Consider the following 14,400-nt stretch of genomic DNA (forward strand, 5'->3'; position numbering starts at 1 on the left):
TGGAAAGCAGATCAAATGATAAAATTAACTAGCATTGTCAGGGTATGGGAAGAAAGGCAACGTCATAACCATTTTATTGAAAAATTGAGTGCTTTTTCATGTATTGAAACAAGGCGCATTTTTAATTTTTTTAATTGAAGCTGTCGTTCAAGAACCCCATTTGTGGAATGCTGGCAGAATCCGCATTGCCTTCGCAGGAGAGAAAGGCTAAGGAATCAGACCCGCCCCTGGGAAGAACACCCTCTCTTCGCGCAAGCGCCCTTCGCAGAGACTCCGCCCTTCGCAGTTGTTTGGGTGCAGCGGCGTTCCTTACCTCCGCTAACGTCACGGCCTTGAATCCCTGCAGGTCTTGCGGGGCGACATGGCTGCCCAGAAGATCAACGAAGGCTTGGAGCACATCGCTAAAGCGGAGAAATAGTGAGCAAAGGGGGGCGGGAGGGGGAGAGGGCGAAGGAAGCCGGCGAGGGACAAGGGAAGCCGGCTTGCCAGCCCTTGGGGAACAGGCGGGCGAGTGGGGAGGCTCTACCCGGGGGCTGTGGCTGACTGCGCACCTCCAGCTCCCCATGGAGCAGCGCCGGGAGACGGGGCGGTTTCCCCCGGGTGGAGCTGTGGGCGGAGGGAGCCCCTCTCGGACCCGCGCTTGTCTCTTGAGAGCAACTCCAGGCGGCTCTGCTGGAGCTCCCCCGCCAGAGAAGAGGGGGGCGGTTTCTTGTTTTGGGTTTTGCTCTTATGCGCAGACAACACTTTGCATCCCTCAGGCATACCCTCGTCATCAGTGCGTCGTCCCCTTAACGGGGCTTGCTTGACCCAGGATGTTCAAGCCCTGAAGTATTGCGTGCTTCCTTTCTCTCCCCTACCCCAACCTCTGTAGAGTCTGCCTTATATAAAGTCGCGTCACTGGGCCACCCGACCTGTACTGGTTGCAGTACTTAGGTAGAGGTCATCACCACTCTTCCTAGATCCTGTTATGCTATGTCAGAGATTGAAACTAGAGGCCTGTGCACCAGTAAGCTGCAAATATCATACATTCCCCCCCCCCCCAACCCAGCTATGTTTGAACCAGATAAAGCTCTTTTTCTTTGTAGAATTAAAAAGGTTTGACTGTAAGACCTGATACCTGGTCACCATTTTGACACATCTAGTGAAATTACTAGCCAGTAGGCAATTGCTGGTATGACAGTTGCAGCATCAAATTCCTTAATGATGTAGCATATCGTTGTTATTACTATTTGTAAGAAAAGTAAGCAGTTTACAATAAAGAGGTTTTTTTAAATAAAATGAATTGTTATTAATTTCTTGGCTTATTCTACATTTCAGTTTGAAAACTGGATTATTAAAATGGAAGCCAGACTATGATAGTGCAGCAACTGAATATTCAAAAGCAGGTATGTTCTGTAAAATGTTGGCAGTTCGTTTTTGCAACCTTAAATATGTTTCATATGTTCCCTGGCAAAGCTAACTTCTATTGGCATTAAAGCAGTTTGTGGATTAACTTGTTGAAATTCCTCTAACCCACAGTGCTGTTTTCTTGCAGCAGTAGCTAACTGACTACCTGCCATTGTTCTGCATTTCTGAATAAATACATAGGGTAAAAATAGACAGGCGATATATTCGGGGGTTTGTTTGAAATGCTAGATTGGTTTAATTTATAAAGGCTTTTCAGGAGCAAAACACTTCAGAATATCTAGGGAAAAGTATATTTCTACATTCATGGGAGCAATCATTTCTGGGGGACTCAGGCACGGGGAAAACCCCCAGCAGTAATTATATTAAGAAAACCAGAGGTTACCTTAGACTATTGATGGATGTCAGGTTGCACAGTATTTCCTAGTGGCTAGAGGTTGGAGTGTTGTCTAATCTTCTTAGGCCAAAGTATGTCTCTTGCAGCCTAATGCTATGCCTATTTACTTGGAAGTAAGCCCTGCAGTGTGAAATGAAGCTTAATTTCAAGTATGCATGCATAAAGATTGTAGCCATAACATTGTGAAAGCCTTTGATGCTAAAATGTGGTTTTCTTTAAGATTCAGGATTTCTACAAATAATAAAAAGTAATTCACATTTCTTTAAAATTGCAAGAAATGTATGGCATTAATTGATTTATGACTGTGATAATAAACTTGACAGGATCTGGGCAGAAATCACTTTGCTGAAGTAAAAATCCAAATTGTCTCTTAAAAGTTCCCTTCTAAATATGATTTCTGAGGTGTAGTAAATGGATATTACTATGTACATGCAAACACAGAATATAATATATTTTAATTTCTATTTCTTTTCAGCTGTTGCTTTTAAAAATGCCAAACAATATGATCAGGCAAAAGAAGCCTATTATAAAGAAGCTCTCTGCCAGGAAAACAATAAAGCGTATCCTTTAATTAATTCTTGCTTTGCTTAAGGGTTTGAAAACATGACTATTGGACTGTTACTCCTTTTTTTTATTCTAAATGTTTAGTGAAATTCTGATGCAATGTTTTCTATCATATTTAGGGGAGGAAATTCAAGAAGTTTCTCTGTTTACCACATGACTCAGGACTACAGCTCTTGACGAGTGCTTCTTGAGACACTAGCTTTTGCATCTCCATTGGATCTTTTGCCTTTTTCAATCAAAAGTTTGAGCTAGAAAAGCTGCTTGTCACGATGCAGAAGGGTCTGTTGCTCCACAACCAAAAGTAGTAGTTTTGAAATGATCTGGATTGTTTTGTCTTAGTGGAATTATTTGGTCCATATATGAATGTTAACTTGTACCAATAGCATTCAAGTATCTACCCTCTTTAAAAACAGTTCAAGATTGAATATAGTATTTATTTCAGGAAGACATGGTATAATTTGTATCCTTGACTCAAAATGGTTTACTTCCAGTCTCTTCCATGCTGCAAAGTAAGTATGAATGCAGTTTTAATTTGTTGAGAGCTCTTCAGTATATGGAAAATCTAATTGAGGTTGACACTCATCAAAATATAATTCAGCAATTCAGTGCACAGGAAGCTGGGACAAAGGAAGCTGAAATAAGTTAAGCCAGTGTAAAGTTGCACCAGAGCCAAAGCCCATTCAGCAGTGAGGCAGTTGCTCTGACTAAGCCTGGGCAAACAAAATTAAGATTCAAGGCAAAACCTATTTCTGGAGCAGTTACAAAGCAAATAATCAAAAAGCGCAGGGTTTTTTTAATACCCCCCCCCCCAATCCTAATTCCCATATATACTCGAGTATAAGCCGACTTTTTCAGCACATTTTTTATGCTGAAAAGGCCCCCCTCGGCTTATACTCGAGTGAGGTGGGCGGCGGCAACAGAGGGACGAGCGACCTGAAAGGAGCCCTTTCTTGCCGCTGGTCCTGCTGCTGCTGCCCGCCTCTCGCAACTGCAGGCACAGGAGCCGCAGTTGGGAGAGGCGCTGCGCTGCCCTGTGCCTCTCCCATTCGTGGGTCCCATGCCTACTCTTGCAAGCGGCAGAGGCAGCAGTGGAGGGATGAGCAGCCCGAAAGGAACCCTTTCGGGCTGCTCCTTCCTCCTCCTCCACCTTTGCCGCTGTCGGCAGTGGCAGAGGAGGAATCTTTTGGAGTGCTTGTTCTTCCTTGGCCGCTACCGCCACCACCAGGTTTGTGGTGTGGTGAACCGGCTTATACTCGAGTCAACAAGTTTTCCCAGTTTTTTGTGCTAAACTTAGGTGCTTCGGCTTATATTTGGGTCGGCTTATACTCGAGTATATACAGTACCTTGTGAGTTTTCTCGCATATTACAAAATTAGGTAGCAATAAGAGATGTACGGTTATGCATCTACTTTATATTTTACTCTTTTTAAAAAAGGGACTTACTTTCCCCCCTGTGGACAGCCAGTGAGCTCCCCACACATCATCTCATGGGAGAGAACTATAAATTCCCATTTCAAGCCAAATCATGGAGCAAAAATCAAAGCACATGTAATTTAGACGTCTGGTTCTGTGCTGCATATTGCAGTGGAGTGAATAGGCTCCAAGATGCCTGCATCTTAGGATTGTCTGTCCTATGTTCTTTGGTATGATACACTTTAAATTCATTCACTTTCAGCACTGATTTAATTTTCCTTTGCTTTTCAGAGCTTATGAACAAGTTGGCATGATGTTAAAGGTATGGCCATTTCCAGTCAAACTATCTATATTTGATTTGGTTACAACTAATTATTGGGTGTTTGTCCTATGCAATGCTAATCCTGTAGTTTGATAAACTCGTTGGTTTTTTTTGTGGGTTGGTTGTTTTTTTTTTAGATTTTGAGTAGATTTTGCCAGGTTGCTAGGTCATATGACCAAGCTGAAATGGGTTTGGAATAAGTTTAGATAGTTTCTTTCCCTGCACCTGGCTCTCCTTTTTTGGTACTTATACCAGTGGAACTGAGCCAGGGTAGGAAACCCAAGGTCCTCCAAATCCAAACTATTTCATTCTGGTGGCTCTTGGGTTTCAATTGTGCCGCTTGTATGATCCATTTATCAGCGAAGCCAGTACTTGTGATCTCAATCAGTACTACTTAATTGTCTTAAATTCAAGGACTCCTAACATCTTAATTGCCCTGTTTACTTCAAAGTAATTTTAATAGTAATATTAATTGGAAGGTGGTTCCTGGTAAGGAATTTCAACCTTTGTTGACTTGAAAGTCAGCTAATCTGTATTTAAAAGCTGTATCTTTTCAGCATGAAGAAATTTACACTTTTTGGTTAGGATAAAAGTGAGGGAAGGACATTTAGCTAACCCATTAAATAAACCTTTTCCAGGTGATTCTCACACGCATAGCCAATGCTTGAACCATCACAGATCAACAACATAGGAAGTTTTCATATTGCCTCAAATGCAGTGCATCTACGTGAAATACATACATTTAGATTTAAATCATAAAGTGTTGAAATAAAATTGTATAAATGGGTGTTTGCAGTTGCCCCTAGTCATTCACTCTTTGTACGATTCTTGCAGGAATTTCTTTGCCTTTTTAATGTTTCCATCTACTAAAGATTGTTGTACTGATTTTTATCAAAGGGTTTAACAAAACTTTTAATAGTTTCAAATATGCAACGATGTGATAAAACTAAATGAAAGTATTAGATAGACCTTGATTTGCCGTTTTTCCTGACAAACGTGAATCTTTCTTTCTCCTTTAGGAGATGAAACAACATCATGATGCAGTGGAAATGATTCAGAGAGCCAGCATGATGTACCTGGAGAATGGAACACCTGACACAGCAGCTATAGCCCTGGATCGGGCTGGGAAGTAAGTCTGCAAACTCAAAGCATTGGTTTCTTTTCTGGAAAAGAAGTTTGATTTATCTAGTTTGCTTTTTTTAAAAAAAGCCATCAAGCTAAATAATAATGTTGACTTTTTATTTCAGAGTAATAGAAAATATAAATCCAGACAAGGCTATACAACTTTATCAGCAGACAGCAGCAGTGTTTGAAGTAAGTCGCCTGAAACCAATATAGTATGTTCCCCAGGAAATGTGTTGAGAATGGCAGAGAATAAAATTTAAAAGGTGAACAGCAGTCAAGTCCTATTGCAAAAGAGTGAAACTTCAGATGTGCTTATTAAATGTCTGCTTGTCTCTGGTCTTTCTGACAGCACTGCTGAATTCTTTTTTACATGAGTCTTACTACTTTCATCAGCAAATGTCATTTGATTTGTATGGTATATATGCCATAAGAGTAGATAACAAAGCCTAAATGGGGCTAGAAAATTGGAGCCAAGCTTGGCAAGCAGGTAAACAGGCAAGCTATCTGTCTTCACCTTCTCAACTCACGACAACTCACGTTTTTAAAATGCAATGTTTACCTTGCAGTGCCTGCATTTATTCCATTAAATGCTGCAACTTTTCTGGAATTTCATGTTCCAGTTAAGCTTAGAGAGGTTTGGGTTACCCAGCTGATAGAGCTGTGTATTAAGGCAAGTAAAACTGGAGAGAATTTTACCTGACAAATCATTAATGTTCTCATATAATTTTGGTTTCTTACCTAGAATGAAGAACGTTTACGACAAGCAGTTGAAATGTATGGAAAAGCTTCAAGGCTTTTAGTCAGAGGTCGCAGGTGGGCATCCTAACTTTTGTATTCCTTTTTTAAAATGAAATCATTCTCATGGCACTGCCAGCTGATGAAGCTATTGCATAAATTCACAGTTGATCATTAAATTCTTGCATGATATCTAGATGACATTCATCCATGTTGGGGTGGGGGAATTGCAGTTTCCTAGCTTGCAAACTTTTAAATTTTCTTCTTGGGAAATAGATTATTCCTGTAGAATGGCATCTACTATAACTGACTTTCAAATGAAACAGATATTTCATTTAAGAATTAAAATGTTGTGGGCATCTATTGACTGGTAACTGCAAAGTCACTGAAGCCAAAGGAGACAAACTCATTCCTTTCGTGTCCACTTACCATTCTTTTTAAAAATACAACAAAGATTGAAAATGGACAAAGCTTTCCCTATATCAGTAATGTTTCATTTAGCTCAGTTGCTAGGACATGAGTGTCTTAATCTCAAGATTGAGGGTTTGAGTCCCATGTTGGGCAGAAAGATTCCTGCATTGCAGGAGTTTGGACTAGAGGATCCTCATGGTCCCTTCCAACTCTACAATTCTAAGATTCTACTGCCTTTTCTTTAGAGCTGTATATGCTCATTGAATCCCATCTCCCCAGCAGCAAAACTAGTCCGGGTTTGGGAGATAAAGGTCATTCTCATTGTTAAGTGACCCCTGACCATTAGGTCCAGTCGTGACCGACTCTGGGGTTGCAGCGCTCATCTCGCTTTATTGGCCAAGGGAGCTGGCGTACAGCGTCTGGGTCATGTGGCCAGCATGACTAAGCCGCTTCTGGCGAACCAGAGCAGCGCACAGAAACACTGTTTACCTTCCCACCGGAAGGTATTTATCTACTTGTACTTTGACGTGCTTTCGCACTGCTAGGTTGGCAGGAGCAGGGACCGAGCAATGGGTGTTCACCCTGTCACGGGGATTCGAACCGCCGACCTTCTGATCAGCAAGTCCTAGGCTCTGTGGTTTAATCCACAGCGCCACCCGCATCCCTTTATTCTCATTGTTACTCGCACTCAATTGGGGCTAGCACAACTAAAACATGCAGATCATAACCATTTCTTCCTGTACATGTGTAATGGTGTCAGCCATACATTCCATATCCCAGTGCTCATGTGGCTGTATTAGACACAGTCATCCAAATGCATTGCAGGTAGTATAAATCTGTCCTGGCTTTTCACCATTTCCTTATACTCCAGCATGTGTTTTGTAAGGAAGTGGTTCCTTCAGCTTTACGTTCAGTATGGGCTCACTGTAACTGCACATGAGCTCATGTCTTGCTTGGGTGTTGAGCTGCCTTTTTGGAAAATGGACACTTAAGGAGTGATTTTCTCTCCTGATTCCTGCTGCTCCTTTCTTTAAATGTACCAATCCTTCTCATTGTCTTTCAGACTAGATGAGGCTGCAGTATCTATTCAGAAGGAAAAGAGTCTTTATAAAGATATTGAAAACTATCCAACTTGTTACAAGGTATAAAGCCAGGTGGTCTCTTTATCTATTTCTGAAAAGCTGCTCTCTCTTTTTTTGAATTACTCTAATTTGTAAGCTCACATCTAATTGAACAGCGTTAGATGCATTCCTCACTAGAAATCATACATGCACTAATCTCTAGTCTTAAAACAGTTGGAAATGTTAAAATTGGTTCATGTTTTTGTTTATTTGTTTTAAAGTACTTAAAAAAACAACAACCATCAAACTTGGAAGCTGATTTTTAAAAAAATATTGGCCTGCTCTATATTTTATATAGTGTTATAATTGTAAAATCTGACATCTTTCAAAATCCCGAATATCTATGGATTGGGTGGAGTAAGTCTTATTTTACCCTGCATAACTTTTGTGCCATGCCTTGGTTATTTAATTCACTTGTGTGTGACTAGCAGAGTCTGTTGTTAGGTGTTAGCAGGATTTCAGGTTCAGCTTTCATGGGACCCTGTTTATTTTAAGCTACAAGCATCTTCCGTGTACCAGTGTGATCATTGTGTTCAATGCTTGCTGATGAATGTATGAGGAGTACCTTCAAAATTACATCCTTAGTTTGGTGAAGAAGAGGCAAGGTAGCCTAATGCCCAAAGTACATAATCTGTAATGATCCAAGTCCTCTTAAATAGCAAAAGGCGTATTTATTTTATGTTTTTCTATAATTGAAACAGTTATGGAGAGTTATTTAATGCTAAACTTTGCTCAGAAAATAGCAGGCCAAACATCTGTTGCCAAGAACCTGGTCATTTTTCTGAAAGAAAAAAATCACCCTTAATTCTTCAAAGTACCTCTTTTTTTCTTTTCTTTTTTGAGATGCTGACATTTATATTTTTTCTATTGAATCCATTAAACTGAGAAATTAATACTGCTTTGTTATTAGAGAGTGAATCAGTATTTTTTTCCCCTTTTAGAAAACTATTGCTCAGGTCTTAGTTCATCTTCACAGAAATGACTATGTTGCTGCAGAAAAATGTGTCAGGGAAAGTTGTAGGTAAGTCATCTGTTTGCCTGATTTGTTTTTAATTTTTAAAAGCATAGTTGTGTTCTTCATCATCTTATGCTCTGTATTTCTGTTACTGGCATAAGCGCTGAATGCAGGGTTCGTTGGCACGTCCTCTTTTTGAGAAACGCTCCTTGCCTATAAAAGAGTGACAATAAATTTGTTCCTCGTCTTAATATCAAATTGTTACATCTACAAAACTCATTTGTTGGTTTAGAAAGTAAGCTGCTCATTCATTCATTCATTCATTCATTTGGTACTCTTAGGCATTTGGGTCCCAAAGACTTTATATGATAGTACTAACACATTGAATTTGGCTGGTAGCTGCCTGGTAGCCAGAGCAGAGCTTTCAGAACCAGGTGACACAAGATTCCACTGGGCTTGCCCCACTTACTAATCTAGCAGCTTCATTCTGCATTAGTCGGACCACTTCAAGAGCATCCCTACATCGAACCCATTACGTTAGTCTAAGTGGGTCCAAGCTATTCTGTTCCAGGAACAGCCATAGCTGGCAAACTAGCCTACACAAGGCCTAAGCACTCCTAGCCACAGGAACCACTTGAGATCAACTCCTGCCATTACAGGTGGAACACCTAGTTCTTAGATATGGGAACCTGCCCACCTACAGCATTTCCTTCTTACTAGAATTGAGCCTCAGTTTATTAGCCGCCATCCACGCCTTCTCGGCTTCAGTGTACCTCCATAGCCTCTCTTGATTCAGATGGGAATGGAGAAATAAAGCTGTGTGCACCATACAGATGACACTGTGCTCTAATTCCCAAGATCCCAGTGGTTTGATCATAATTAAGACTTGCGCAGAACGATCAGATAAAAGCAGTGTTAAAATCAGTCAATGCATGCTGGTATATCTGGGTCTACAAATGGTACAGTTGGCACTAAGCAAATCTCCTTAGGGAGAACATCTCCAAGATAGGGTGCCACCACCTAAAAGGCTGTTGTCTTGGTCACTTCCCATCTAACTTCAGTTGGTGAGGGAAACCAGGGTAGGGCTTCTGATTAAGAATGCAGAATCTAGGCAGGGTCATATTGTAGGAAGTGGTTGTTTAGGTACTTCTCAGGCCCTGATTCTCACATCTTCCATTTTCTTGTTTGTACCTTATATGGAAATTTAGTTTCTTTTCTTTGAGTGAAGTAATTTAAATAATACTGCAATTGCTTCAGCATACCAGGCTTCAGTGAAAGTGAAGACTGTGCTGCATTGGAGCAGCTCCTAGAGGGGTATGATCAGCAAGACCAGGACCAAGTATCAGATGTTTGCAATTCACCACTCTTTAAATACATGGACAATGATGTAAGTTGGTGCCTCAGTTTATTTTCTTAAGAAGAATATATTAACTGATTATTTTGATCCACAGGGTGTTTTGTACTGACAAATAGTAAGTTGCAATGCTATGCATGAATGAATGTGGCATTTCCTGTGATACACGAGTATTCAAGTCACTGCCAAAGCGAAAGTCTGAATGGGCTGTGGGTAGTACCTTGTCACCTTGGTCATACAACTTTTTTTTCAGAGGGCCTTTTCCTTCTAGAAAAAGATTGGCTGTAACATAGGTTTGTAAATACTGATTTCAAATTGCAGAGATGGGCCTTCCTTTACATTGCTTGTGTTTTTAATGACTTAATGTCTTATGATTTTATTATTGCAATTGTTAATGGCTTTGTAGATTAAAAATTTGAGATAAAATAGTGAGAAATAATCACGGTGCCCTGGGACACAGATGAATGTGTCCACTGCTTTGTATTCTGTTACTTTTCCTTAGAGTAGTATTAGTGGGGTGCTGGCATTTTCTAATTAACCATTCTGTTACTTTATGAAAATACTCATATTGACTGCAGAAGAGTAAGTTAAACAGGGCATGTGTGCTCAACGTCTTGTTCTTGCCCTCTGCCAGTATGCCAAGCTTGGCCTCTCATTGGCTGTCCCAGGAGGAGGTGTGAAGAAGAAATCCCCAGTTACTCCACAGGGCAAAGTGGGTGAACCAGGTGAAGGAGGTTCCCGTGGTGAGGAAGATGATGATTATGCAAGTGGACTGCTGTAACTCCAGTACAACTCTACTCTTAAATGTCAACCTAGCTGTTTCTGGCAGTGAGCAATTCTGGAAGCTGCCGAATTACCATCACTTCATTGCAATCAGTAAATTGGAAATATAACAATTTGTCTGCTTCTGGGAAACTTGTACGGAAAGCATGGTTGTACATTTCGAAGTCTTCTTGAGTTACAGTCCTACATTTTTTCAGTGCATCTGCTTTAATAAAGAATTTTGAGTATTACAGTCTTCCCTTCAAAAGGGGAAGTGGGTTTGGATGATGGCATTTACCTTCAGATAATTCTCTCTAGATGTTTAGTTTCAGGGCCTATTGCTTCATGCTCTGATATTCCTTGGAGTTCAGGCAAAGGAGTGTTAAGCATTTTTTTGAACAACACTCACTAAACAGTGTGGAACACCTTAAACTATGTTGGATATCCCTTTTCCCAGATGACCCTAATATTTTCTGAAACATAATGTATATAGAAGGTTTATGGGCCAGTGTTGGGAAGGCATAATCAGTTCTTTAGAAGCATAAATAGTGAAAACTAGTTTTCTGAGTAACACAACACCTCTATAGATAAACTGGAAAAGAAAACTTGTTTTCTTTTGGATATCACATACTTTAGTTATGGAATAGTTAGTTTTGCCCATTTCTGGGCAAAAAAGGACCCCATACTCATTGGTATGCAAATAATATGCTTTTCATATTCAGAGAATATCTAACATTATGAACTTGCAGATTTTCCAGGGAGAAGTAATATGCCACAGGAGAAGGATCTTGAAATGTGTTCAATAACATTCCTAGTAGCTTTCAGCTGTGTTGATTGAACATCATGAACACAATTCCCTGTTAATTGCATCCCTTGCCATAGGGTAATGTTTACTTTCACAGGTAATTCAAATACTGCTGTTTTTGTCAAGTATAGACTTGCACTATTATGTATTGTGTGAGGAAAGGAACATGACTGTAAAACACTGCTGTTTTTTGAGGTGTGTGTGTGGGGGATAGACAGTAAATTCTTAAATCACACATTCAGACGTTTATGGAGAGATGTTTGTAACCCAGTGAGTATAACAGTTTTGAACTAGGCCCACTTCCTATTTTCACGGTACATGGAAATCTTCAGGGATATAAAACTGAATTTGTGTGCAATGAAACAACATTTTTACAAAGGATTGCAATGACACTTTCAGAATTGAAATTTGTGAAGTTGAGTGTAACTTAAAATGCGTAATGTCTATATTTTTTGACCTACTGACCTTTATTTTAGCTAGCAAAAATGTAATGGAAACCCTAGTATCTTTATTAAATGTTAAACAGTAATCAGCACTTTCTGATAATATGTGTTTTAGTGTTTGTTTCCCAAAGCACTGTACACACTTCCTCTGACTAAGAGAGAAAATGCAGCAAGGAGGAAGGTTTTGAGGAATAATGCCAACTTTTCAAGAGCCAAAGCATGTGTTGGTTTGCATGAAGATGCTAAAATGTAGTCCAATACTATGAAAGTAAATAACTATAAATTATTGAATACTGCTCATTTGTACACCCAGATGTTGTGTAAACTGTGTTTTATGCAATGTGAAACCTGTACTTTAATTGTAATTCTGCCTGGCCTTTCTGTGGGATGCAGTAGAGTATAAAAAATGTTGTAATTCTCTACAAGATCCAGCCTCCGTGAGAAGAGGCTCTGTAATTCAGCTGTAAAAAAAATCTTAAAACAACAAATTTCTGTGTGTGCTTTTATGATGATTGAGATCAGTTTGATCCATTGGGGTGCTGAAATGTCAATGGAACTGAAAATATCAAAGGTGAAAAACTAGTGTTACTCAATGAGCAGAAGTTACTTAGACTCTTTACAGTATCTGTTAGTCCTGTCACTAGAATTTCTCAAATGCTTTTAAATCTTTAAATCTTCCAAGTGAGAAGTAATTTGAATATTGGCAGTCACTAGCTAGATCAGGCATTTCTCAACTGTTTCTCTTTTAAGGGGTTTTGTAAATAATGAGAAGTTTGTTGCTTCTGGATATGGAAGGTCACATACAAACTATAAAATGAATGACCTAGAATGAACACTTTGTAATAGGCTACACAAAATTGTACTGGCCCTTGGTATGACCAATTGATTTTAAGAATGCTTTGGTGTGTGTTTGTTTAGTCTAATAACTGAGTTGACCTGTGGTGCTTTCAGAAGAAAATGTCCAATTTGGGGCTTCTGTTCAGCAGTTTATGGATTTAGATTTGCAGTGTGGTATAATTATTGCCACAAGATGGTGCTGTGGTTTAGACAAAAGTGTGTTGTTTTTACTCTACCCTTCTCTGTGAATGCAGTGAACATGAAAAACTATCTTAAATCAAGATTTTTACCTTGCCTTTGGATCAAAAGATCCTCAATATCTGCTTCTAACAGATTGCTGCAATGCAGAACTACACTTCCACCTGTAACGTATCCTATATATGTTCATAGGTTACATGATGGCATGTATATAAACACATGTTGCCATGGAGATGTCCCACTGGGATGTTGCATTGCACTTCAATTAGCAGACTATCCGTCTCCATTCAAACTTCAAATAAATGTGTGTATTATTCAGCACCAACATCACATCAGAGAATAAAATATCTATGCGGCTTGATTTGCCAAAATGGTTACAAAGAATGAAATGGTTAGTTGAGACAATCCCCAGGCATAGATCAAGTGTGTTTCCTGAGTTTCAAAGTGACCTGAGGCTGAGTCAGTATTGAGATTCTTGAAGTAGCTAGGAATGAGTCCCTAGATACAAATCATAGTCCACTTTCATAGAATCATCTAAGTGCAACCCTCTGCAGTGCAAGAATCTCTATTAAAGCATCCGTGACAGATGGCCATTCAACCTTCTTAAAAACCTCCAAGGAAGGAGGGTCCACTACCTTCCAAGGTTATAATGTCAAACAGTTCTTACCATCATAAAGTTCTTCCTGATGTTTAGTCAGAATCTCCTTGTATCTTGAAGCCATTGGTTCAGATCATACCCTCTGGAGCAGGAGAAAACAAGGACATTTGCAACTTGGAGGCTCTTGAAAGTGGAAGTACATGAATTGCCTGTCAACATCTTCAAAGAAAAGCTCAGCATTGACTGTGACCTCATCAGATGTGACATGAATAAGGTATTCAACACCTTGGCCAGTGACTTGCACCTCACAGATTTGGGTATGTAGCATGAAGAAATATTGGGCACTGTGCATTACATGTTTTTTGAGAGAGAAGGTTGACTTCCTTGCTCAGAGGGATGACAATTATGGGTGGCCAAAGGTAGGCACACTTTGAAATCGCCTCGAACCCCACACAGTATGAGACATGGAACAGAACAAACAGTTACCCATATGGATACTTTTAGTTTTTACTTTTGCTTGTGCAAACAGCTTAGGGGCAGCTTCAAACTGGGGAAGTGTTGCAGGGGATCCTGGTCTTTCCTTATGGTGCCTGTTTAACCTTTCATTATTATTAAAGTGAAAGATCCCAATCACGGATCTTCCACATCACATGTATTTTAGTCATAAATGAAGTGGCAAAGCCATGAGTGCTTAAAACATGTGCATTAAGCCTTAGGAGTACTGTATGAGAAAATTATTCAGCTTAAAACACCTACTGAGCTTCACAGCTCATGGATATGCCAAGTGCCTTAACGGTTTACTGACTCACTCCAGTTTTCCCCCCTCTGGCCCTGGTCCTCTCCAAGCAACTGCTTCCAAATGGAACAGCTCCGAAGAAAGAATTATGGTGACTTGCGCTCTGTGCTGGAGCTCACGACACATTAGAGGTTGAGAGAGCGGTTAACCTCCACATGCCC

At 40.0% G+C, this 14,400-nt stretch overlaps 1 protein-coding gene across 1 annotated transcript in view; it reads left to right on the top strand.

Moving 5' to 3' along the window:
- The window catches only part of NAPG (NSF attachment protein gamma), a 51,425-nt gene extending 39,127 nt beyond the window's left edge, over positions 1 to 12,298 (top strand). The window contains exons 4-15 of the mRNA XM_083450227.1: positions 141 to 417; positions 1,318 to 1,385; positions 2,277 to 2,361; positions 2,857 to 2,874; positions 4,069 to 4,099; positions 5,119 to 5,228; positions 5,347 to 5,413; positions 5,967 to 6,037; positions 7,434 to 7,512; positions 8,433 to 8,512; positions 9,704 to 9,833; positions 10,435 to 12,298. Of these exons, the coding sequence (XP_083306353.1) occupies positions 362 to 417; positions 1,318 to 1,385; positions 2,277 to 2,361; positions 2,857 to 2,874; positions 4,069 to 4,099; positions 5,119 to 5,228; positions 5,347 to 5,413; positions 5,967 to 6,037; positions 7,434 to 7,512; positions 8,433 to 8,512; positions 9,704 to 9,833; positions 10,435 to 10,581 (942 nt within the window). The 5' untranslated portion in view covers positions 141 to 361 and the 3' untranslated portion in view covers positions 10,582 to 12,298. The remainder of the gene's footprint in view (positions 1 to 140; positions 418 to 1,317; positions 1,386 to 2,276; positions 2,362 to 2,856; positions 2,875 to 4,068; positions 4,100 to 5,118; positions 5,229 to 5,346; positions 5,414 to 5,966; positions 6,038 to 7,433; positions 7,513 to 8,432; positions 8,513 to 9,703; positions 9,834 to 10,434) is intronic.
- Positions 12,299 to 14,400: the final 2,102 nt, after the last annotated feature.

This window comes from Podarcis tiliguerta, assembly GCF_965153285.1.
Source record: "Podarcis tiliguerta genome assembly, chromosome: 7".
Classification (NCBI taxonomy): Eukaryota; Metazoa; Chordata; class Lepidosauria; order Squamata; family Lacertidae; genus Podarcis; species Podarcis tiliguerta.